At 46.5% G+C, this 26,446-nt stretch overlaps 3 protein-coding genes across 3 annotated transcripts; all 3 read right to left on the bottom strand.

Moving 5' to 3' along the window:
* Window positions 1-3,456: 3,456 nt before the first annotated feature.
* LOC148534827 (taste receptor type 2 member 39-like) lies at window positions 3,457-4,386 on the bottom strand. Its single transcript, XM_088465689.1, has one exon. The coding sequence runs from the start codon at window positions 4,384-4,386 to the stop codon at window positions 3,457-3,459; it is 930 nt and encodes a 309-aa protein (XP_088321815.1).
* An 11,701-nt stretch (window positions 4,387-16,087) lies between these two features.
* Window positions 16,088-17,020, bottom strand: LOC148534826 (taste receptor type 2 member 8-like). The gene has a single exon (XM_088465688.1). It carries the CDS (start codon window positions 17,018-17,020, stop codon window positions 16,088-16,090), a length of 933 nt encoding a protein of 310 aa, XP_088321814.1.
* Window positions 17,021-24,766: 7,746 nt separating this feature from the next.
* Window positions 24,767-25,696, bottom strand: LOC148534825 (taste receptor type 2 member 39-like). The gene has a single exon (XM_088465687.1). It carries the CDS (start codon window positions 25,694-25,696, stop codon window positions 24,767-24,769), a length of 930 nt encoding a protein of 309 aa, XP_088321813.1.
* Between the last annotated feature and the right edge of the window lie 750 nt (window positions 25,697-26,446).

Here is a 26,446-nt window from a genome sequence, read left to right as displayed (position 1 = left end):
GCATCATTCCTATGGGGCGAGTATTCTGCAAGAAGCTTGAGCGGGCCATGGCTGAGACGAGCCAGCCTCATCATTATTTTCATTTGTCAGCAGAGATTAAGGACGTTCTCCGAATTTGGGCAAGGTTTTTGGTTCAATTTAATGTCGAACGCATTTGGCCTTCGTCTCCAGTGGCTAATGAGTTGCTGCAGCTTTTCACCAATGCGGCTGGCTCATCGGGCTTTGGGGCACTGCTCCCTGGCCTGTGGATTGGCGCGATGAGGGTCTTATGGGTAATTTGTTGCTATTGGAACTGTTCCCGATTGTCGTTGCTGTGGAACTCTGGTCAGTGCGACATGTTATTTTCTGGTGCGACAACCTGGGTGTAGTTCACACCGTCAACAACCAGAGATTGTCTTCCCATTTGTTTTGCAGCTACTGCAACATTTAGTTTTGCACTGTTTGGAAATTAATATTAGATTTTGAAAACGTCATGTCCCTGGTGTTGTGAATGAGATTGCAGATGTGTTGTCTCATTTTAATTTTGTGCTCTTCAGGATGCTTGCTCCATCAGCTTCTGCTATTGGGTTGATTTGCCCCCCGTTTGTGTGGCAGATTATCAGGCCGGCTTAAAAAGCCTTGGACCCTCCTGGTAGCCTGGTAGGATTGGTGAGCTTATTGTGCTCAGCCATCTCTGGAGGGTAAGTCTTTGCTGTTCTCCTTCGTTTGGGGTCGCTATCAGCAGGGTCAGTCTAAAGCCTCCATGGTGGTGGCGCTAGTGGGGATCTCATTCTTTTGTAAGCTTAAAGGTCTCCATGAACCTACCAAGTTATTCATTTTAGCTAAAGTTCTTAAAGGTTGGGCAAAGAAGTTCCCCAACTCCCGGCGGCCCATTGACATGCAGCTTTTGACGGCATTGCTTGCTGATATGGAAAAGGTGGCTTCTGATCCGTTTGAAGCTTCTCTTTACCATTTGGCCTTTTTGGCTGCATTCTTTGAGCTTTTAGAGTTAGTGAGTTAGTGGTGGCCATTAACTCATCTTCATGTCTTTGTTTAAGGACATAGGACCTCATTCAGACCCATTCGCAAGTGCTGAGCGCTCGCAACCGGGTCAATGTTTTGGTCCTGTGCAAGCACAGCAGCCACACTGCACTTGCGCAAGCCCCAGAGTGAGAGAGAAACTCTCCTACTCTAGAGCTCGCTAACAAAGGGGCGGCTGTCGATGTTGATCGACAGCTCACCCCATTTGGTAGGCGGGCCGGGGGGGTGGCTGAACAAATGGAGATGTTCCTTTAGGAACGCATACTGTTTGTGGGCGGCTGCACTGACATCATCGGTGATGTCAGTGGGGAGCTTCCTGCTCAATCAGAGCAGGAAGCTCCCTGGGGCTTGCGGATGCCAAGACCCAACCTTAGAGTCTCATCGCAAGCCCCGATGGTGGACCATCACCCTGGTCACTAGCTTAGCTGTGGGTTGTAACCCACAGCTTAGCTAACGACAAGGAGACCGCACTAAAAACTAGAAGCGGCTGCCCTCATTCAGAGAGAGCGATCGCTCCTCGCGATCGCCTCTGAATGAGGGCCTTTGTTTTTAGGAGTTTAGCATTGTTTTCAAGCTTAGATTTTCTAAAACAGATCAAACAGGTATGGGTAGATGGGTAACTCCGATCAACAACATATCATTTTTTTGGTTTGCCTGGTGCACCTTGCAACTCATTATATGGATTTGCACCCTTCAGGAGGCTCACAATGGTTGTTGCATGCTGATCCTACTCCTCTTACCAAATTTTAGTTAGCTGCTGTTTTTAAATGGGATTTGGTTGAGTTAGGAATTGATGCTTCAGCTTATTGTATCCATTCGTTTCGAATTGGGGCAGTTACTTGAGCAGCTATTATGGGGGCATTTCCCACGACCATACAGAGTATAGGGCGGTGGAAGTCAGCTGCTTACAAGACTTATGTGCGATGTGACAAGTTGTAGTGGGGGTCCCTGGCGACAACCTGAAAACATTGTTTGCCCGCCAATCATTGAACGACTAGCGTTCAACTATTGGGGGTGTGAAGGGGCTTTTTAATTTTTTCCTTGATCTGGCCCAATTTGGTTCATGGGTAGGTTTTTTCATTTTTCTTCTTCACTCAGGTTCCTTGTTTCCCCTTTTCTGCATCCCAGCTAGTTAGTTGCTATGTTTTTTTCATAAAGTTGTGTTCATTATGGTATTGGTTTGGTGTGATCTTAAGGTCAAGAATTTTCTTTCTTCACAGCGATTGCTTGGTGGGCGACAGGTACGTTGGACTAATGTGTAAGGTTTGCGTGTTGATTCTGTGCTTGCTTTGCTTGTGTCCTCTGCAGCTAAATGGGGTGTGCCTGATTGGTTGGTGTTACATGTCGGTGGAAATGTCATTGGGCATTTGAAAGGTGTGGAGTTGATTGTCTGTTTGCGAGAGGTTTTGAATGAGGTTAGGTTACGATGGCCAAATGTGAGGATTGTTTGGTCTGAGATGGTCCCTCATTTAAACATGCTGCTTTAGACAGGGCGAGGAAGAAGGTGAATGTGGTGGTGGCCAGGCATGTTGTGTCACTGGGTGGCTTGGTTGTTAGTCATGGCTTTTTAGTTGCAGATTTATCTAGGTTTTTTCGACCTGATGGGGTGCATCTTAATGCCCTTGGTCTTGGTTTGTTCATTAAGGATTTGTTGTCCTTTTTGGGATAGTTTGTGATGGGTGGCGGGCCAGTTTCCTCTGGAGTCAGGCTTTGGCGGGAGTACGCTGCAGCTCAGTTGCTTTATGTGGTGCAAGAAAGCATTGTGGGGGCACTTGCCCTCGATGTCCATTGCGAATTTGTCCTTCTCTGTGCGGGTGCTTTTGTATGGAAGAGTTGCGGATTGGCCCAGGAGGGAAGTGAGACCCTCGCACTGTAAGTGTGTCTAGAGGGGGACGTTTCAGTCATCCCCCAAGTTTATTGGGTTATTCGAAAGCTAGAACTGAGATTGCAGTGTCTCCTTGCCACCCTGGTTAGGTTAGTTAATTAATTAATTATAAATACAAAAGCTGTGACCTTTTAGCTAAGCTTTTGTTGTCCGTGTCGTTATGTATTAGTTTAAGTTAAGTTAAGCTAGTCAAGGTGGTTTAGCGGTTAATGAACGACAAACCAATGTACAGTATATCTTAAGAAAAAGTAAAGATTACTGTACCTTATTCCGCAGCTATTCCTGTTTATTTGCACCATTCATACAGCCAGTAGGAAAAATAATCATAATAATGACAGTAACAATAAGATTTATATTTATTCTGTTCCTTTACAGATATAGTTAGCGGCACAGGAATTGCTGCACCTTATTCTATTGTATGTAGAAACCAAATTCAAAGAAATCAAACACATACTGTATAATTAAGTTACACTGTAAACGTAAATAGATATTATAGCCTATAATTACTTTGCAGATAATAGACAATATATGAAATAGTACAGGTTCAATTATTACATTTGGTCATGTGGATTTCTGGTTCCTGCACAGCGCAGAGCAGTAAGAAGAGAGCGCTTCAGTCTGGAGTTGCTGGATATTAATACAATAGAGTGCAGGCTTGGGTAGGTAAGGGCACAAATACTGCACAATGATCCACAGGCTGAATCTTCTGATTGGTAGGATAAAGTGATCATGTTTGAACTTATAAAATACAGAGTATAAAAGAACAGAAAAGAGAGCATATTTCTAATTACACTTATGTGACCGTCTAGTTGGATATTAGTGAATCCTGAGTCTTTGCTGCTCATGTTCCTGGTGTGTTTCAGGAGCGATACAATCAGAAGACAAACGGCCGCACAGAATATGAGGAACGGTACGAGGGATCCTGTGAAAAAGATGATGAATACATTTACAAAATTTGTGTCCAGAGTCACATTTCCAGTGTTAGAGCTGTTACTGTCCAGGGTAGAATTCATGTAGCATACTCGGTAAATGCACCACATGTTGGGTAGACTGGAAAGAAAAGACACCAGCAATGACATCAGGAGCAGCCAGGGGACCATCCTGGAGATGTTCATCTTAAGTCTCATGAATAATCTGTTGCTGTAGTTTGTGATCTTTGCGCAGTAGAAGACGCAGAGCACGGTGCCCCACCACAGGCTGCACAATATCACACATTCTGAAGCAGTGTCAGTATACTTAGTAGCATCATTGGAAATGAACGAATGAGTGAAAATGACCACAGCCCATTCATTATAACCAGCAACTAGAAGAATGATCCTCACCACTCCCAGGCTGGTCATGATAATGTCAATGGTTTGAAGAGTTTGACCCTTCAGCCACCAAATGAAGATCTGGGTCACAATAAATACATTGAGAAGTAATCTGATAAACATCAGAGAACAGAGGACAAATGATAACAGGATGAAAGTGTAAAAATCCATATTTTCTTCACAGAGTAATGATTACTGTATTTCACAGCATCTGATTTCCTAACAACCATCTAGAGTAAGACCCATCTGATGTATGGTGTGGTATAGCAAGTTAGTATTATACATAGGGCTGTTTGCTTTATGTTTTGCATGACATTTGGCTACAAATCTACAAATAGCTATGCCATCATTACATTGTAACATTTGAATGCAATGAGTCAATTAGTTACATAATTAATGTCAGGTATTTGTGAAACTCAGCTTCTTGTGCACCTGGCAACAATCTCCTGATGTTTGTGGAGGTCATTAATGGTATTAGACTGTGTGGAAATGTAATATAACCGGTATCCAATGGGGTGCGGTTAAATTACTTCCGCCCGGAATACCGACGGTGGAAGGCCGACCCGGGACTTAATATAGGCATTGAAATGCTGATGCCTATCTTTAGCCCCACTCTGAAATCCTGATGCCCAGCATCCCGAATGAGGTAGCCGGGGACAGTCAGGTTGTAGCCATGGTGGGGGATGGTTAGGTTTAGACACCTCCACTCCAGGGGGATTCAGGGAGGGTTAGGATTTGGCTAGGGAAAGTGGGGGTTAGGGTTAGGCACCCCTGGGGGGAGGTCAGGGTTAGGCACCCCCCTGGAAAGGTTAGGTTCAGGATGTGTGAAGGGGGTTAGGTTTAGGCACCCCGGGGAGGACTTACGGTTAGGCACTACTGGTGGAGGTTGGTGTTAGACACCCCTAAGATGTCCTCACTTCAGGCTTCCGACGTTGGTAGAAGAACCGGCGGATATTCAGCCATTGGTATTTCATACTGATTCTGTTCCAATTACATAATTGCCAGTATACAGTAATTAATGTGTTGACATTAAAAATATATTTTTCTATTTCTCTCTGCTATTAAAACCATACTGCCAGTCACAATCCAGTCTCATATAAGCCTGGTACAGAGGGAGGAAATCGAAACACAAGATTTATAGATGTGTCTGACTCAGAATAGGTAGCAGATGTGCAACTTTCTTTTTGGAAGCAGTTTGCAAGTCCGTTTCACACAGACTCTAAATAAGGCCCTTAGTACTGGGTAATGGGTAAAACTCAAGATAAACATTAGTTTAATAATTACGTTTATTATAGTAAAATATCAGTCCTTGGTTGAATTTACTAAACTGAAAAGCTCTGATTGTGCAAGAAGGAAAAGATGATGACATAAATGATGTTCTCTGGTACAGGGAGCTTCTTTTTATTCTAAAATATTTTGGAGAATGTTTTTTCCTATGTGTGATGCTGTCTCACTAATATTCCCATTGGATAATTGATCCCCAGTGACTCTTATTATAGCTGCAGTATTCTGTAGATGGACGTTTCTGTTCTTGATGACCACACCAAGCTCTTGTAAGTCCAGTAATTCATGTGTGAACGATCCCTATAAGAAAATGGTGAATTTTCATCTTTTCAAACTATTTACTTGTTTTGAACCCGTCATTCTTCATATTGCTAGCTATTGACCCCTGGCAACCCCTGGCAATGAGCGTAAAACCCCTGGAAACGAGCATGGAACCCCTGGAAACGAGCATGAAACTCCTGACAACGAACATGGAACACCTAACAACAATTTTGAAACCCTGGCACCGAGCATGGAATCCCTGGCAATGAGCATGAAACCCCTGGCAACGAAAATGAAACCCAGAGTAGGAGACCCCTATCAATGAGCATGAAATTCCTGGCAGTGAGCATGAAACCCCTGGCAATGAGCATGGAACCTCCTGGCAATGAGCGTGAAACCCCTGACAATGAGCATTGAACCCCTGGCAACGAGCGTGTAACCCATGACAACGAACATCTTATACCTGACAACAAGTTTGAAACCCCTGGCAATAAGCATAGAACCCCTGACAATGAACATGGAACTACTAGCAACGAGCATGAACATACCTCCCAACATGACCCTCTCCAGGAGGGACACAATGCACTGGTCCTGGACTTCCCTGGTAAGAGGTGGGGCTGCAGTGCAGTTCAAAATTCAAATAGGGGAGCCACACCAACTGTCATTTCACACACTGCCCAACATCACTGGCTGGGACTCACTGGCAGTTGGTGTGCTTTCCCTATTTGAATTTTGGACTGTACTGCAGCCCCACCTCTGGAGCTACCACAAATCATAAATTACCAGGGAAGTCCAGGACCAGAGCATTGTGTCCCTCCTGGAGAGGGTCATGTTGGGAGGTATGCATGAAACCCCTGGCAATAAGCATGAAACCCCTGGCAATGAGCATGAAACCCCTGGCAACTAGTGTGAAACCCCTTGCAATGAGCATGAAACCCCTGACAATGAGCATGAAACCCCTGGCAACAAGCGTTAAACCCCTGGCAATGAGCATGAAACCCCTGGCAATGAGCATGAAGCCCAGAGCATGAGACCCCTGGCAATGAGCATGAGACCTCTGGCAACGAGCATGAAACCCCTGACAATGAGCAGGTAATTTAAAAGTAATTAGAATCCTTACTGAGGGGCATAAAATGGTGTCAGATGCAAATATGTAAGTGGTACTTTGGTAATAGACATTACAGTGTGTAGCATAATATGTAATGGGCATTATGGTGTGTTGAATAATGTGAAAGGGGCATTACAGTGTGTGGCATAATGTGTAAGGGGCATTACTATAAGGAGGAAAAATGACAAATACTGTAAACTGTTTATGGGGGGGGCACATTTTTAACTTTGGTACTGTGATTCAAATTGCGTATAAACAGCCCTGTGTTCATTTTACAAAACTGCCATGGGGGGGTGACAGAAACTTTTTTGGCATGGGGGAGCAAAATTTATAGTTATGCCACTGGAAATGTCACTGCCCACACTGCCACCCTGACAGGCGGCACTCTGGCACCACAGCTCCTGCTGCTCAAAAGTTTACCTAAGCTATCCCCTCAGGGTCAGTTGAAACTGCACTATATAGCCCCTAGCTAGGTGCCAGGATGTTTCCCACCCACAGCACAAGCAGGGTGAAATTCTCTCTTAGCCCAACTGTCAATGGCTCCCTCTGCTGTAGTGTGTCAGGGAAGAGGGGGGGGATTCCTGCAGAGTATCACACAGCAACATGTCCCCAAAGCAGCTTACACACAACAGTGTATTCAAAACAGAAGCAGCACATGTACATAAAGCAAAGCCATACGAGTTCCTTTTTTAGTACAAGAGTGGTACCACATTGTATATAAACAGATAGTACTTGATTGGAGTATCACATAAGCTTCCTCTATCTGCCTCCCTACTATCTCCCCCTCCTCACCTGTCTTTCCCTGTCTATCATCAGTCACCGGAACTTACCAGCAGGTGAGCGAGGCCATCTGAAGTGTAACTGTTAAGGCTCAGGTCAGACAATAGTGTATTACTCCTGCAACAGCCTTGAGGACTGGTATACCTTGGCTTGATCTGGCCATGTAGCAGCCTTGAGGGATGGAAGTGCCTTGGCTGACTGTAGCCAGTGGGCCAGTAAGGCGAGATGTGGACTTTGGGCCGGTGGCAGCCTTGAGAGCTGGAAGTGACTTGGTTGGCTGTCGCTTGTGGGCCAGTAAGATGAGATGCGGCCTTTGGGCCGGTAGCATCCCTGGCTGGTTGTAGCCTGAGGGCCAAAAGATTGAGATGCCACCTCTGGGTCAGTAGCAGCCTCTGACTGGTTGTTGCCTGAGGGTCAATAAGTTGAGATGCAGCCTCTGGGCCAGTAGCAACCTCTGGGTCGAGTAGCAGCCTTGAGGGCTGGAAAACCTTGCCTTGATGCAGCCTCTGGGCCGAAATATCAGTCACTGAGTGGAGTAGCTGCCTTTGGCTGGTTGTGACCTGAGGGCCACTAAGTTGAGATGCAGCCTCTGGGCCAGTAGCAGCCTGTGGGCTGAGTATCAGCCTTGGGGACTAAAAGACTTGGCAAGAATATGTTGAGGTGCGCTTTGTGCCGCTGGGATGACACTAGTGGTTGTACACAAGATTGCATACACAGGACATGCAACCTGTGCCGCCAGGTTGACACAAGCCACAGGACGCTGGGTTGCACACTCTGGACACTGAGTGCGGTCTATGCCACCTGGATGACACAAACGGCAGGAGGCAGTAATGTAGACCATGCCGCCAAGATGACACAAGCAGCAGGTAGAACAAATGCGGACCATGCCATCTAGATGACACAAATGACAGGAACAATTAAGCTGACTGGATACAGGTAACTCGACTGAATCCAGGAGACCACGCTAGAACCGGAAACACATGAAACGCTATCACAGGCATCGGAGCAGTGTTCACAGGAGAAGGTCATGGACGCAGGAGCCAATCCGGGCTGATCCCATAATGATAGACAGGAGGTAGGTAGAGCTTCACCAAATGCTGGCCCAGTGTTCACCTCGCACAGAATTAGCAGTGTGGCAGTTTGTGACAGTAACCAATAATGATCCCTCATGTTGTGTGCAGTGATAGTCTGCCCCAGAGACTGGAGACTGGCCTTGTCTGTTGCATTCTACAGGTCTTGTCAGATCCTCAAAATGTACATGGCCATGGCTTAGCACAGGAGCAGAGCAGCATATGGGACAGTGGGTGGAAGTCTGTCACTCCAACTTGATATGCTGGTGGCAATGGCAGCTGTGGGCTGGGGAGATGCAGCAATCATGGGGTGCCTCTGGCTTTCTGCCATCCACCCAAGTGTCTCGGCCACAATCGGGGGCAGTTTCAGGAGCTTCTCCTTTTGGCCTGATTCAGACCTGCTCGCTGCTGCTGGTTGCTCGCTGTTATTTTGGGCATTTTTTGTTTGTTTTGTTTCTTCCCTGGCCAGTCGTAAAGCTGTGGTAGCTTGTGTGAGCGGCCAGGAGACCATTGCAATAGTTGCAACTATCGGCCTTGCGATGAGAACCTACGGTAGGGTCTATGCTGCCGCAAGGCCGAGTGGACTTCCTGCTCTAATAGAGAGGTACATATTGGCTAGGACTGATCTATATTCTTTTACAAAACAGAATGGAAAAGTTTATATTTTACTAACAACATTTAATAAAAACAAAACAATTTGAAAGGACATGAAATTAGGCAAATTTGGAGATTTCCTTGTTCTTTAAATAACTTGATTCCATGAAGTATTGTAGGCGAAAGCTGAATAAGTTTGAGAATAGGTAAGAATACTGGGTTTTTTGCTGATTGGCTGTAATGACAGCCTTGTTGCTGAGCAGTTTATTTAGAATTTTGGGTCAGCTGGTTAGTGGAACCAATGGTATGCTTGAGGGTGTGGTCAGATGATTGGTATATATTGGCTGGTTTGCATGAGGGCTGCCTCTTTTATTGGATCTTTGAAACGAGTTGCAGGCTGAGTATTACTGACCCCTCTTTGCTTCAATTCAGTCTTTTGTGTTCCTTTTCTTTCTCCTTCAGTTACCCATTTGTGCCCTCTGCTCTACAGTCCTTTGCTCTCTCTGATCATGCCCCGTCCATGCCGTTCCACTCCCCTCCAACCCCCCGCTGACTAGTTTGTGTGCCCGCTTCACGCTGCTGCTGTAAGCAGACAGGTTCCCCCCCTTCCCTCCTGCCTTCCCCAGCTGCTTCTTGCATTCAGGGTGTCCCTCCTATGTTGGCCCCTGTAGACGCGGTGTCCTCCGCAGCGTAGGACACTGCGACTACAGGGGCTGACAGCGGGAGCTCCTGCATCTGTGGCTCATTCTGGTCACTCTACTGTTTCTGCCCCTCCCTGCCCAGTAGTTAGCACGTGGTCACAGGACCCCTAGATGTGGATGGTCCCAGAGGCCCTACTATTACGGCGAGTCCGGTGGCCATTTCATCCCCAATGGCCATTTTGGATAGCACTGCTCCGTTGCTGTCTGGCCATGGCAGCCAGGCTGCCATTCCAATTTTTGCCTCCTCTCCTTCTGTCCCTTAGATGCAGTCCCCCATTGTCAGTGATCTGCAGGTTTTCTGGTTCCCTGCTGCTAGCGCACCAGCCCCGTTTTATAATTCTGCTCAGGTGGCTTCTATCGCTGGCCCTTCCTGGGGTCAAGCATCCTGGAGATCTGGGGTTTCCCCCCCAGTTTCCCCTTCCACATCTGTGGCCACTTCCTCCCCCATTTATCCTCCTTTTACCCCATCTACTTTTGCTCCTTACTCCTCCCCCTTTTTCTGACCCCCACCTCATTATCCCTACATGAGTCCTTGCCCCCCCCTTCTTCCGCAGAATTCCCCCAGTGCCCACTTCATTTTCAACTGGTGGCCCCTACACCTCCTGTGGTTTCTGTCAATCCTGGTTCCCACTTGGTAAACCCGCACTGGCCGGCTCTGGCCTCCCACCCCTGCCACCCATCCCCTGCCCCCTACCCCTCCCACTCCCAATCTAGTGTCTCCTACACTTTTTCCTCACCCATCTCCTGTAGTTGCAGGTTCTTTGGATGTGGGCAGACTTTCCAATGACAATGCGGTGGCTCGTGCGGCTGCTGATCCTAAGCACATCAAGGCGGCCCAGTGATTGAGCCAGTGGGTCCTTTGCGTGAAAGCATTGAAGATGCGGTTCCAAGGCCCTCTGCTTCTGGTGAGTATGAATTGTCTCATACTTCTTGCTCTGACTCTAGCTCTTCCTCTCATTCTTCTGGTTCCCCTGCAAGCCCGCGTAAGATTGCTAGGATGGTTGCGTGACATTTAACAAAGAATTCAGGTGATAGTGGTAGGCAGATGACTCAGGTCATAAGGGTCAGGAGACAGGTTCGGATTCTGTGCATTGAGCGAATACCGCAGTACTGCTCGGTTTGCACAAAAGTGTTCAGGAGAAGATCCGCAGAGGTATATTTGTGGATTTTTTCTCACTCACTGATGAGATGAAAAAGGGTTTGAGTAAAGCTAAGAAGGCAGGCGGTATGGGTGAAGAAGCCTTTTGCAACTATAACACTTGGCTGAAGGGCATGCTCATTTTCGCCGCGTGTTATTTGAAACCGCGGGCTGAGGAGCATGTTAATATTATTAAATATATCTTTTTGGTGCATGACATGTTTATTCGGTCCAGGGGATTGGCATGCTGAGAATATGATGCGCAGTTCAGGCGGAAGCACAATGTCTGGGTGGTTATGCCTTTTAGGGTTAAAGATGTTGAAGTTTGGTTAGAGGTATCGCAGCAGTGTCTCCCCCCTTGGATGCGGTACCCACTTCGTAAAGCGTCTCCTAACGGTAAGTCTGGTGCAGCAGGGGTGGCGAGTGTCAATTGTTTTGCTTTTAATGACTCCCGATGCATTCATGGTTTCGGCTGTCATTTTTACCACTCCTGTCGTCTCTGTGGAGGTGTGCACCTGGCCAAGGAATGCCGACGTGGATCGGGAGGTTCAGCCCCCGACCGCGTGGAAGTCTCCAAGGGAGCTAGTTAAGACTTAGTCACCCATTTGTTTGACTGAGCTTTCTTGATGGTTAGAGAAGAACCCTTTTCGAGAGGATTGTATATTTTTGTTGCAGTGTTTTTCACTCAGCTTTTGTTTGCCGATAGTCGGGCCTTTGCTAGTAAGGGCGCTCCGTAATTTATGTTCTACCAGAAATATATCCTGAGGTTTTGCGGGCCAAGGATGGGGGGGAGGTGTTGCTGGGGAGGATGGAGGGTCCTTTCCCTTGTCCTCATTTGCAGGATGTCTGCATCTCTCCAGTGGGTGGGTAAGTTTCGCTTAATACAGCATTTATCCGTTCCTCAAGGGAGTTCTGTAAATGATGCCATCCCAGAAATGGCCTCAATCTTTTGACAAGGCTTTGGGTTTAGTTTGCAGTTTTGATTACGGTGCCTTGCTGGTGAAGTTGGATATCGAGTCGGCCTTTAGTTTGTTACCTTTGCACCCAGAGGCCATGCAGTACATGGGTTTTCGGTTAGATACGGGTTATTTTGTAGATAAATGTTTGCCCATGGGCTATGTAGTTTCCGGTGCCTACTTTGAGAAGTTTAGCTCCTTTTTACATTTGTGTGTTCATGCCAGCAATGGACAAGATGGTGTGGCACATTATTTGGATGACTTTCTCTTCATAGGTCCAGGAAGGAGTGACGTCTGTTCAGGCCTCCTGAAATTTGCAGGTTGCCTAGCAGTCAACACAGTTAGATTACGTGCAGTTCCGTTTTTCTGGGTTCTTTTAACTTTGCTTGTCGCATCATTCCTATGGGGTGGGTGTTCTGCAGGAAGCTGGAGTGGGCCACGGCTGGGATGAGCCAGCCTCATCATCATGTTTGTTTGTCAGCGGAGATTAAGGATGATCTCCGAATTTGGGCCAGAATTTTGGTTCAACTTAATGGTGAACGCATTTGGCCTTCGCCTCCAGTGGCTAATGAGTCGCTGCAGCTTTTCACTGATGCAGCTGGCTCGTCGGGCTTTGGAGCCTGTTTTGACAGGGAGTGGTGCACTGCTTCATGGCCTGCGGATTGGCGTGATGAGGGTCTTATGGGTAATTTGTTGCTGTTGGAACTGTTCCTGATTGTCGTTGCAGTGGAACTATGGTCAGTGTGACTGAGTAATCGACATGTTATTTTCTGGTGCGACAACCTGGGTGTAGTTCACGCCATCAACAATGAGAGATCGTCTTCCACATTTGTTTTGCGGTTACTGCGATATTTAGTTTTCAACTGTTTGGAAGTGAATATTAGATTTGAGCATATCATGTCCCTGGTGTTGTGAAGGAGATTTCAGATGCGTTGTCTCATTTTAATTTTGCACGTTTCAGGATGCTTGCTCCATCAGCTTCTGCTATTGGGTTGATTTGCACCCCGTTTGTGTGGCAGATTATCAGGCCGGCTTAGAAATCCTTGCATGGCAGTCTCTGGCTCCAGGGACCCTCCGAACGTACTCGTCAGCCTGGCAGGATTGGCGAGCTTACTGTGCTCAGTCATCTCTGGAGGGTAATTCTTCTAGAGATTTGCTGTTCTCCTTCGTTTGGGGTCGCTATCAGCAGGGTCGGTCTAAAGCCTCCATGGTGGTGGCGCTAGCGGGGATCTCATTCTTTTGTAAGCTTAAAGGTCTCCATGACCCTACCAAGTCGTTCATTTTAGCTAAAGCTCTCAAAGGTTGGGTAAAGGAGTTCCCCGCACACATCATCTCCCAGCGACCCATTGACGTGCAGCTTTTGACAGCATTGCTTGCTGTTATGGAAAAGGTGGCTTCAGATCCGTTTGAAGTTTCTCTTTTCTGTTTGGCTTTTTCAGCTGCATTCTATGGTGCTTTTAGGGTTAGTGAGTTAATGGCGGCCATTAAGTCATCTTCATCTTCAGGTCTTTTGTTTATGGACATTGGGTCTCATTCAGACCCTGTCGCAAGCGTTGAGCCCTTGCAACCAGGTCGATGTTGAGGCCCTGCGCATGCGCAGCGGTCGCACTGCACGTGTGCAAGCCCCAGAGAGAGAGAGAAAATCTCTTGCTCCGAAGCTCTCTACAAAAGGGGCGGCTGTCAATGTTGATCGACAGCTCACCCCATTTTGTAGGCGGGGCGGGGGGTGGCTACACAAACGGAGGCGTTCCTGATCACCTGCCATTTTGTGGGCAGCCACACTGACATCAGCAGTGATGTCAGTGGGGAGCTTTCTGCTCGATCAGAGCAGGAAGCTCCCTGGGGTTTGCGGTTGCCGAGACCCAAGCTTAGGGTCTCGTCGCAAGCCCCGATGGTTGCGATGGTCTTGACCATCGCGACCATCACCCTGGTCGGTCACTAAGGCTGTGGGTGGTAACCCACAGCTTAGCTAGCGACCAGGAAGCTGCACTAAAAAAAACAAGCGGCCACTCTCATTCAGAATGAGCGGTCGCTTCTTGCGACTGCCTCTGAATGAGGGCCATTGTTTTTAGGAGTTCAGCAGTGTTTTGCAAGCTTAGATTTTCTAAAATGGATCAAACAGGTATGGGTAGATGGGTAACCCTGCCTCAACAACATGACTTTTCGGTTTGCCCGGTGCACCTTGCGGCTCATTATATGGATTTGTGCCCTTCAGGATGCTCACAATGGTTGTTGCATACTGATCTTACTCATCTTACCAAAATTCAGTTCGCTGCTGTTTTTAAACGGGGTTTGGTTGAGCTAGGAGTTGATGCCCATTTATTTGAGCAGCTATTATGGGAGCATCTCCCACATCCATACAGAGTATAGGGCGGTGGAAGTCAGCTGCTTACAAGACATGTGCGATGCAACAAGTTGTAGTGGCGCCCCTGAAAACAACCCGAAAATGCTGTTTACCCACCAATCGTTGAACAACTAGCGTTCAACAATTGGTGTGAAGGTATTCTTAAATTTTTCTCCCGGGAGCAAATTTGGTTCACGGTTAGGTGTTTTAGTTTTTCTTTTTCACTCAGGTTCCTTGTTTCCCCTTTTATGCATCCCTGCTAATTAGTTGCTTTGTTTTCTTCATAAAGTTGTGTTCGTTATGGTATGGGTTTGGTGTGATTTTCACGGTCAGGAATTTTCTGTCTTCACAGTGATTGCAGTGGAAGACAGTCAGGTTTGGCTTGTGGGCCACTTCTACATTATTGGGGTGGAACGGTATGGCCTGGCTAAGCATGCTGGTTTGTTGCTTGGTGGGCGACAGGTGTGTTGGATTGGTGTGCGAGGTTGCGTGCCAAGTCTGTGCTTGCTTTGCTTGTGTCCTCTGCAGCTAAATGGGGTGTGCCTGATTGGTTGGTGTTACATGTTGGTGGCAATGTCATTGGGCATTTGAAAGGTGTGGAGTTATTTTCCATTTGCAAGAGCAGTTGAATGAGGTAAGGTTACGATGGCCGAATGTGAAGATTGTTTGGTCTGAGATGGTCCCTCGTTTGACTTGGTGAGGGGCTCATAAACATGCTGCTTTAGACAGGGCGAGGAAGAAGGTGAATGTGGTGGTGGCCAGGCATGTTGTGTCACTGGGTGGCTTGGTTGTTAGTCATGGCTTTTTAGTTGCAGATTTATCTAGGTTTTTTCGACCTGATGGGGTGCATCTTAATGCCCTTGGTCTTGGTTTGTTCATTAAGGATTTGTTGTCCTTTTTGGGATAGTTTGTAATGGGTGGCGGGCCAGTTTCCTGTGGAGTCTGATTTGGCAGGAGTCCGGTGCAGCTCAGTGGCTTTATGTGGCGCAAGAAAGCATTGTGGGGGCACTTGCCCTCAATGTCCATGTCCTTCTCTGTGCGGGCGCTTTTGTACGGAAGCATTTCGGATTGGCCCAGGAGTGAGACCCTCGCACTGTAAGTGCATCTAGAGGGGGACGTTTGAGTATCCCCCGAGTTCATTGGGTTATTCAAAAGCTAGAACTGAGCTTGCAGCGTCTCTTAGCCACCCTGGTTAGGTTAATGAATTAATTAATTAATTATAAATAAAAAGCTGTGACCTTTTAGCCAAGCTGTCATTATTATTAGTTTAAGTTAAATTAAGCTAGTCAACGTTGTTTAGTGGTTAATGAGTGATAAACCAATGTATATCTTAAGAAAAAGTAAAGATTGCTGTACCTTATTCCTCAGCTATTCCTGTTTATTTGCACCGTTCATATAGTCACAAGGAAAAATAATCATAATAATGACAGTAACAATAAGATTTATATTTATTCTGTTTCTTTACAGATATAGTTAGCGGCACAGGAATTGCTGCACGATATTCTATTGTATGTAGAAACCAAATTCAAAGAAATCAAACACATACTGTATAATTATGTTACACTAAAATTGATATTAAAGCCTACAATTACTTGGCAGCTAATAGACAATATATCAAACAGTACAGGTTCAATTATTACATTTTGTCATTTGGATTTCTGGTTCCTGCACAGCGCAGAGCAGTAAGAAGAGAGCGCTTCAGTCTGGCGTTGCTGGCTATTAATACAATAGAGTGCAGGCTTGGATAGGTAAGGGCACAAATAACGCACAATGATACACAGATTGAATCTTCTGATTGGTAGCATAAAGTGGTCATGTTTGAACTTATAAAATATAAAGTGTAAAAGAACAGAAAAGAGACCATATTTCTAATTGCACTTATGTGAGCGTCTAGTTGGATATTAGTGAATCCTGAATCTTTGCTGCTCATGTTCCTGGTGTGTTTCAGGAGCGATACAATCAGAAGAAAAACGGCCACACAGAATATGAGGAACGGTACGAGGGATCCTGTGAAAAAGATGATGAATACATTTACAAAATTTGTGTCCAGAGTCACATTTCCAGTGCTGGAGCTGTTACTGTCCAGGGTAGAATTCATGTAGTGTACTGAGTACATGACCCACATGTTGGGCAGACTGGAAAGAAAAGACACCAGCAATGACATCAGGAGCAGCCAGGGGACCATCCTGGAGATGTTCATCTTAAGTCTCATGAATAATCTGTTGCTGTAGTTTGTGATCTTCACGCAGTAGAAGACGCAGAGCACGGTGCCCCACCACAGGCTGCAGAACACCAAACATTCTGAAGCAGTGAGAGGATACTTAGTAGCATCATTTGAAGTGAAGGAATGAGTGAAAATAACCACAGCAGATTCATTATAATAACCAGCAACTAGAAGAATGATCCTCACCACTCCCAGGCTGGTCATGATAATGTCAATGGTTTGAAGAGTTTGTCCCCTCAGCCACCAAATGAAGATCTGGGTCACAATAAATGCATTGAGGAGTAATCCGATAAACATCAGAGAACAGAAGACAAATGATAACAGGATGAAACTTGGAAAATTCATATTTTCTTCACAGAGTAATGAATACTGAATTTCACAGCATCTGATTTATTAGCAACCGTCTAGAGTTAGACCCATCTGATGTATGGTGTGGCATAGCAAGTTAGTATTATACATATGGTTGTTTGCTTAATGTTTTGCATGACATTTGCCTACAACTCTACAAATAGCTATGTCATCATTACATTGTAACATTTGAATGCAATGAGTCAATTAGTTACATAATTATTGTCTTGGTGAATCTCAGCTCCTTGTGCACCTGGCAACAATCTCCTGATGTTTGTGGGGGTCATTACTGATATTAGATTGTGTGGAGATGTAACATAATCTGTACCCAGTGTTCCAATGGGGTGCGGTTAAATTACCTCCGCCCGGAATACCAACAGTGGAAGGCCGACCCGGGACTAAATATAGGCGTTGAAATGCTGATGCCTATCTTTAGCCCCACGCTGAAATCCTGATGCCCGGCATCCCGAACGAGGTAGCCGGGGACAGTTAGGTTGTAGCCGTAGTGGGGGATGGTTAGGTTTAGACACCTCCAGGGGGATTTAGGGATAGGTACCACCTCAGTGAATGTTAACGTTTGGCTAGGGAAAGGGGGGGTAGGGTTAGGCACCCCCGGGTGGAGGTCAGGGTTAGGCACTCCTCTGTAAAAGTTAGGTTTAGGATGTGTGAAGGGGGGTTAGGTTTAGGCACCCCCAGGGAGGACTTACGGTTAGGCACTACTGGGGGGAGGTTAGTGTTAGACACCCCTAAGATGTCCTCACTTCGGGCTTCAGACGTTGGTAGAAGAACCGGCAGATATTCAGCCATTGGCATTTTATACCGATTCCGTTCCAATTACATAATTGCCAGTGAAAAATATTTTTCTATTTCTCTCTGCTATTAAAACCATAATTCCAGTCACAATCCAGTCTCATATAAGCCAGGTACAAAGGGAGGAAATCGAAGTACAAGATTTGTAGATGTGTCTGACTCAGAATAGGTAGCAGATGTGCAACTTTGTTTTTGGAAGCAGTTTGCAAATCCATTTCACATTGACTCTAAATAAGGCCCTTAGTACTGGGTAATGGGTAAAACTCATGATATATATTAGTTTAATAATTATGTTTATTCTTTTTTTAATTTTTAATAAACTGTAGGTCAGCCTCTAGTTGAAAATCTCATAATATTTCAGAGAAGTAAAGTATCAGTCCCTGGTTTAAGTTACTAAACTGAAAAGCTCTGATTGTGCAAGAAGGAAAAGATGATGACATTAATGACGTTCTCTGGTACCTGGAGCTTCTTTTTATTCTAAAATATTTTGGAGAATGTTTTTTCCTATGTGTGATGCTGTCTCACTAATATTCCCATTGGATAATTGATCCCCAGTGACTCTTATTATAGCTGCTGTATTCTGTAGATGGCATTTTCTGTTCTTGATGACCACACCAAGCTGGCAACCCCTTGCAATGAGCGTAAAACCCCTGGTAATGAGCATGGAACCCCTGGCAACGAGCATGAAGCCCCTGACAATGAGCATGGAACACCTGACAACAAGTATGAAACTCCTGGCAATAAGCATAGAACCCCTGACAACGAGCATGGAACCCCTAGCAATGAGCATGAACATACCTTCCAACATGACCCTCTCCAGGAGGGACACAATACGTTGGTCCTGGACTTCCCTGGTAAGAGGCGGGGCTGCAGCGCAGATCAAAATTCAAATATGGGAGCCACACCAACTGCCATTTCACACGCTTCCAAACATCACTGGCTGGGACTCACTGGCAGTTGGTGTGATTCCTCTATTTGAATTTTGGACTTTACTGCAGCCCCAACTCTGGAGTCGGCACCAATCTTAAATTACCAGGGAAGTCCAGGACCAGAGCATTGTGTCCCTCCTGGAGAGGGTCATGTTGAAGGTATGCATGAAACCCCTGGCAATATGCATGAAACCCCTGGCAATGAGCGTGAAACCCCTGACAACGAGCAGGTAATTTAAAAGTAATTAGAATCCATACTGTGGGACATAAAATGGTGTCAGGGGCAAATATATAAGTGGCACTTTGGTAATAGATATTACAGTGTGTGGCATAATGTGTAATGGGCATTATGGTGTGTTGAATAATGTGTAAGGGGCATTACAATATGTGGCATAATGTGTAAGGGGCATTACTATAAGGATGAAAAATGACAAGTACTGTAAATTGTTTATGGGGGGGTGGGAGCACATTTTTTACTTTTGCACTGTGATCCAAATTGCGTTTAAACAGCCCTTTATTCATTTTACCAAAAGGCCGTGGGGGATGGCGACAGAAACTTTATTGGCAGGGGGGAGTAAAATTTATAGTTACACCCATGGACATGTCACTGACCACACTGCCAACCTGACAGGTGGCTCTCTGGTACCACAGCTCCTGCTGCTCAAAAGGTTACCTCAGCTATCCCCTCAGGTTAAGTGGGAGCTGCTCTATATAGCCTCTGTCTAGGTGCCAGGATGTTCCCCACCCACAGCACAAGCAGGGTCAAATTCTCTCTTAGCCCAACTGTCAATGGTTCCCCCTGCTGCAGTGTGTCAGGGGAGAGGGGGGGAATTCCTGCAGAGTATCTCACAGCAGCATGACCCCAAAGCAGCTCACACACAACAGTTTATTCAAAACAGAAGCAGCACATGTACATATAGGGAAGCCACATGAGTTCCTTTTTTAGTACAAGAGTGGTACTACATTGTATATAAACAGAAAGTCCTTGGTTGGGGTATCACATAAGCTTTCTCTATCTGCCTCCCTCCCATCTCCCCCTCCTCACCTGTCTTTCCCTGTCTATCATCAGTCACCGGAACTTACCAGCAGGTGAGTGAGGCCATCTGAAGTGTAACTGTTAAGGCTCATGTCAGACAATAGGATATTAGTCCTGTAACAGCCTTGAGGGCTGGTATACCTTGGCTTGATGTGACCGTGTAGCAGCCTTGAGGGCTGGAAGTGCCTTGGCTGACTGTAGCCAGTGGGCCAGTAAGGCGAGATGTGGCCCTTGGGCCGGTGGCAGCCTTGAGGGCTGGAAGTGACTTGGTTGGCTGTGGCCTGTGGGCCAGTAAGATGAGATGCGGCCTTTGGTCCGGTAGCATCCCTGGCTGGTTGTAGCCTGAGGGCCAAAAGGTTGAGATGCGGCCTCTGGGCCGGTAGCAGCCTCTGGCTGGTTGTGGCCTGAGGGTCAGTAAGTTGAGATGCGGCCTCTGGGCCAGTAGTAGCCCCTGGGTCGAGTAGCAGCCTTGAGGGCTGGAAAACCTTGGCTTGTTGCAGCCTCTGGGCTGAAATAGTAGTCACTGAGTGGAGTAGCTGCCTTTGGCTGGTTGTGGCCTGAGGGCCAATAAGTTGAGATGCAGCCTCTGGGCCAGTAGCAGCCTCTGGGTTGAGTAGCAGCCTTGGGGCCTGAAAGACTTGACAAGAAGACGCTGAGGTGCGCTTTGTGCCACCGGGATGACACTAGTGGTTGTACACAAGATTGCGTACACAGGGCCTTATTCAGACCCGGACGCTATCCGCAGTTCACTCGCTATTGCCGATGGTTGCTAATATGCGTATGCATCGCAGTGCGCGTGCGCAAACTACACAGTGCGTTTGCAGATCCCTCGCTCGCACAGCAAAGCCTGCCCAGCAGAGTGAGTGACAGGAGAGGCCATTTGTGGGTTGTTACAGGGGCAGTCCAGTACAAACGGAGGAGTGGAGGTGCAAACGCAGGCGTGCCTGAGTGTTTCAATGCAATTTTAGAGGCATGCATAATTAACAGGCAGCGTCATAGTACACATCAACAGCCATTTTTTCACTCTGTGTTCCTCACAATGCTTGTGGTAAATAAAGGCTACCACAAGCGCTGCGATCACATCCAATAGTGGTCGATGTACCAATGTTTTCACAATCTTCCATGAGATGACATGGTGCAGTGGGCATCTCTGCATTCGAGTAAACGCTTGTACAGGTAAGATGGGCGTGCTTATGCCTTGGCAAGCGATCGCTCCCCGCTGCATCACTTTCAAATATTTGCATACACATTGAGCGAGCGTACGCTCATAGCGACCGAGTCTGAATCAGGCCCTCAGGATGCTAAGGTGCACTTAGTGCCGCCGGGATGACACTAGCAGTAGTACACAAGATTGCATTCACAGGATGCTGTGGTGCGCTTGGTGCCGCTGGGATGACACCAGCAGTAGTACACTAGGTTGCACACACTGGACGCTGAGGTGCACTTAGTGCTGCCGGGATGACACTAGCGGTAGTACACAAGATCGCGTACTCTGACGTGCGACCTGTGCTGCCGGCTTGACACAAGCCACAGGACGCTGGGTTGCGCACTCTGGACACTGAGTGTGGTATATGCGACCTGAATGACACAAACAGCAGAAGGCAGGAATGCAGACTGCACCGCCAAGATGACACAAGCAGCAGGTAGTACAAATGCAGACCATGCCATCTAGATGACACAAATGACAGGAACAATGAAGCTGACTGGATACAGGTAACTTGACTGAATACAGGAGACCACGCTAGAACCAAAAACATGTGAAACGCTATCACCAGCATCAGAGCAGTGTTCACAGGAGAAGATCATGAATGCAGGAACCAATCTGGGCTGATCCCAGAATGATAGACAGGAGGATGGTGGAGCTTCAGCGAACGCTGGCCTGGCGATCACTTCGCACAGAATTAGCAGTGCGGCGGTTTGTGACAGTAACCAATGATGATCCCTCATGGTGTGTGCAGTGATAGTCTGCCCCCAGAGACTGGAGACTGGTCTTGTTTGTTCCTCACAGTGTACATGGCCAGGGATGAGAACAGGAGCAGAGCAACATATGGGACAGTGGGTGGAAGTCTGTCACTCCAACTTGATATGCTGGTGGCAATGGCAGCTGAGGGCTGGGGAGATGCAGCGATCATGGGGTGCCTCTGGCTTTCTGCCATCCACCCAAGTGTCTTGGCCACAATCGGGAGGCAGTTTCAGGACCTTCTCCTTTTGGGCCTGATTCAGACCCGCTCGCTGTCGCTGGTCGCACGCTGTTATTGTGGGCATTTTTTTTTTTTCTCTGGCAGCTCGCAAAGCTGTGGGAGCTTGTGCGAGTGGCCACAAGACCATCGCAATAATCGTGACCATAGGCCTTGCGACGAGAACCTACGGTAGGATCTCTAATAGAGCAGGAAGTCCACTACTGACATCAGTTGTGATGTCAGTAAGTCCTCCCCAAAAATGCCAGGCATTCCTAAGGGAACGCCTACATTTTATCCAGCCAACCCCCCCTACCCACCCACAAAATGGGGTGAGCTGTCACCATCGATAGGCACCCCATCTTGTTGCAAGCCCCGTAGTGACTGAACTTCTGTGACTCGGCGGGGCTCACGCACGACAGATGAAGCGCATGCGCAGTGCAAAACATAAGGCTGCTTGCAAGCACACAGCGCTTGTGAGAGCGGCTCTGCATCAGCCCCTTTTTGCAAGGGGTGGAGGCTGTGTTTGGGCTTCAGAGAGAACTGTAAGGGGAGGAAGAGGGTGGGGCCTCCTTCCCACCCTCTACTTGACTTGCACTAGATTCTATCTGTAGCTTATAAACTAACAGACTTCGGGCCTGATTCAGACACGCTCGCGAGCACTATGCGCTTGCAAGCGGGTCAATGGTGGCCCAGTGCGCAAGCGCACGATGGAGCCGGCTCCGTCGTGCGCATGCACGGGACCCGTATAGCGACGGGCAAATCGTCGCTCCGGGTCTCGTACCAAAGGGGGCATGCTGTCGATGTTGAGTGACAGCACACCCCCTTTGGTGGGCAGGCTGGGGGAGTGGCTGCCCAAACAGAGGCGATCCCATGTGAACACCTCCGTTTGGGGCCGGCCCCACTGACATCATGAGTGATGTCAGTGGGAGAGATTTCGGCTCTGTTTGAGCCGAAATCTCTCTTGGGCTTGTGGCAATGAGACCCTACCACAAGGGTCTCGTCGCAAGCCCGATGGTCGCGATGGTCTTGACCATTGAGACCATCTTCCTGGCCACTCGCTATAGCTGTGGGTGGTCACCCACAGCTATGCGAGTGGCCAGGAGGCCGCTCTAAAAAACCAGAAGGCCGGCCCTGATTCAGAGCGAGCGCTCTGTCAGAGCGTCCGGCTCTGAATCAGGGCCTGATTTCCTTAGTCTGCACAAATTTTCCTTTTCTCCTCAAGCTTTAAGATGTTATTAGCAAATTGTGCCAACTGGCATTTACATTCCCCAATAACATGAAGCATAACGTTACAAGAGCAACAGTGAAATATGTATTATTTATAATGTGCAAATTATATACATTTTTTTCTAGCCTATGTTAGCGGCCTACAGTCAGTTGCCCTATAATTCTGATAGATTAACCAGGACCTGAGTGAAATATGTTGGTACTATAGAATTTGTTGTGGAAAATCATCTATAGCAGGCCTGACCGCCCTGTGGCTCTCCAGCTGTTGTGAAACTGCAAGTCTCAGCATGCTATGCCACAGTTTTAGCATTCCCTAATAGCAAAAGTGTGGCTGGGTTTGCTGGTACTTGTAGTTTCACAAAAGCAGGAGAGGTACATATTGACTAGGTTTGATCTATATTCTTTTACCAAATAGAATGGAATAGTTTATATTTTACTAACAACATTTAATAAAAACAAAACAATTTGAAAGGACGCGAAATTAGGCAAATTTGGAGATTTCCTTGTTCTTTAAATAACTTGATTCCAAGAAGTATTGTAGGCGAAAGCAGAATAAGTTTGAGAATAGGTAAGTGTACTGGGTTTTTTGCTGATTGGCTGTAATGACAGCCTTGTTGCTGGGCAGTTTATTTAGACTTTGGGTCAGCTGGTTAATGGAACCAATGGTATGCTTGAGGTTGTGGTCAGATGATTGGTGTATATTGGCTGGTTTGCATGAGGGCAGCCTCTTTTTCTGGATCTTTGAAACCCACCATCCCACCCATTACCGGTTTTGTTTTGTTGCCCTAACTTTTTTTCCCCAATTTAGGGGAGGCGCAGCATGGTGGGAGTATGCTGCAGCTCAGTGGCTTTATGTGGCGCAAGAAAGCATTGAGGGGGCACTTGCCCTCGATTTCCCTGGGGAATTTGTCCTTCTCTGCTTGGGGGGACCCGGGCACTTTTGTATGGAAGCGTTTTGGATTGGCCCAGGAGGGAAGTGAGACACTCACATCGTCAGTGCATCAAGACAGGGGACATTTCAGCCGTCCCCCAAGTTTATTAGGTTATTAGAAAGCTAGAACTGAGCTTGCAGTGTCTCTTAGCCATCCTGGTTAGGTTAATTTCATTAATTATAAATAAAAAGCTCTGACCTTTTAGCCAAGCTGTTGTTGTCTGTGTCGTTATTATTAGTTTAAGTTAAATTAAGCTAGTCAAGGTTGTTTAGTGGTTAATGAGTGATAAACCTATGTATATCTTAAGAAAAAGTAAAGATTTCTGTACCTTATTCCTCAGCAATCCTGCTTATTTGCACCGTTCATATAGTCACAAGGAAAAATAATCATAATAATGACAGTAACAATAAGATTTATATTTATTCTGTTTCTTTACAGATATAGTAAGCGGCACAGGAATTACTGCACGATATTCTATTGTACAGTATGTAGAAACCAAATTCAAAGAAATCAAACACATACTGTATAATTATGTTACACTATAGCCATTGTCAAACATAAAGTGATATTATAGCCTATAATAACTTTGCAGATAATAGACAATATATCAAACAGTACAGGTTCAATTATTACATTTGGTCATGTGGATTTCTGGTTCCTGCACAGCGCAGACCAGCAAGAAGAGAGCGCTTCAGTCTGGCGTTGCTGGCTATTAATACAATAGAGTGCAGGCTTGGATAGGTAAGGGCACAAATAATGCACAATGATACACAGGCTGAATCTTCTGATTGGTAGGATAAAGTGATCATGTTTGAACTTATAAAATACAAAGTATAAAAGAACAGAAAAGAGACCATATTTCTAATTGCACTTATGTGAGCGTCTAGTTGGATATTAGTGAATCCTGAATCTTTGCTGCGCATATTCCTGGTGTGTTTCAGGAGCGATACAATCAGAAGACAAACGGCCGCACAGAATATGAGGAACGGTACGAGGGATCCTGTGAAAAAGATGATAAATACATTTACAAAATTTGTGTCCAGAGTCACATTTCCAGTGCTAGAGCTGTTACTGTCCAGGGTCGAATTCATGGGGCGTACTGGGTGCATGCACCATATGTAGGGTAGACTGGAAAGAAAAGACACCAGCAATGACATCAGGAGCAGCCAGGGGACAATCCTGGAGATGTTCATCTTAAGTCTCATGAATAATCTGTTGCTGTAGTTTGTGATCTTCACGCAGTAGAAGACGCAGAGCACGGTGCCCCACCACAGGCTGCAGAACACCACACATTCTGAAGCAGTGAGAGGATACCTAGTAGCATCATTTGAAGTGAAGGAATGAGTGAAAATGACCACAGCAGATTCATTATAACCAGCAACTAGAAGAATGACCCTCACCACTCCCAGGCTGGTCATGATAATGTCAATGGTTTGAAGAGTTTGACCCTTCAGCCACCAAATGAAGATCTGGGTCACAATAAATGCATTGAGAAGTAATCCGATAATTATCAGAGAACAGAAGACAAATGATAACAGGATGAAACTTGGAAAATTCATATTTTCTTCACAGAGTAATGAATACTGTATTTCACAACATTTGATTTAATAGCAACCATCTAGAGTTAGACCCATCTGATATATGGTGTGGTATAGCAAGTTAGTATTATACATAGGGTTGTTTGCTTAATGTTTTGCATGACATTTGGCTCCAAATCTACAAATAGCTATGCCATCATTACATTGTAACATTTGAATGCAATGAGTCAATTAGTTACATAATTATTGTCTTGGTGAATCTCAGCTCCTTGTGCACCTGGCAACAATCTCCTGATGTTTGTGGGGGTCATTAATGATATTAGACTGTGTGGAGATGTAATATAATCTGTACCCAGTGTTCCAATGGGGTGCGGTTAAATTACCTCCGCCCGGAATACCAGCAGTGGAAGGCCGACCCGGGACTAAATATAGGCGTTGAAATGCTGATGCCCATCTTTAGCCCCACTCTGAAATCCTGATGCCCGGCAACCCGAATGAGGTAGCCTGGGACAGTTAGGTTGTAGCCGTGGTGAAGGAGGGTTAGGTTTAGACACCTCCAGGGGCATTTGGGGATAGGCACCACCTCAGTGAATGTTAACGTTTGGCTAGGGAAAGGGGGGGTTATGCTTAGGCACCACCGGGGGGAGGTCAGGGATAGGCACTCCTCTGTAAAAGTTAGGTTTAGGATGTGTGAAGGGGGGTTAGGTTTAGGAACCCCCAGGGAGGACTTACGGTTAGGCACCACTGGGTGGAGGTTAGTGTTAGACACCC

This window comes from Taudactylus pleione, unplaced genomic scaffold (genome assembly GCF_031769625.1).
Source record: "Taudactylus pleione unplaced genomic scaffold, aTauple2 ptg000063l, whole genome shotgun sequence".
Lineage (NCBI taxonomy): Eukaryota > Metazoa > Chordata > Amphibia > Anura > Myobatrachidae > Taudactylus > Taudactylus pleione.
This window is presented reverse-complemented; position numbering and strand designations above follow the sequence as displayed.

Excerpts from the sequence above, each read along its gene's own strand:
- LOC148534825 (XM_088465687.1), bottom strand. The coding sequence starts at position 25,696 with ATGAATTTTCCAAGTTTCATCCTGTTATCATTTGTCTTCTGTTCTCTG.
- LOC148534827 (XM_088465689.1), bottom strand. The coding sequence starts at position 4,386 with ATGGATTTTTACACTTTCATCCTGTTATCATTTGTCCTCTGTTCTCTG.
- LOC148534826 (XM_088465688.1), bottom strand. The coding sequence starts at position 17,020 with ATGAATTTTCCAAGTTTCATCCTGTTATCATTTGTCTTCTGTTCTCTG.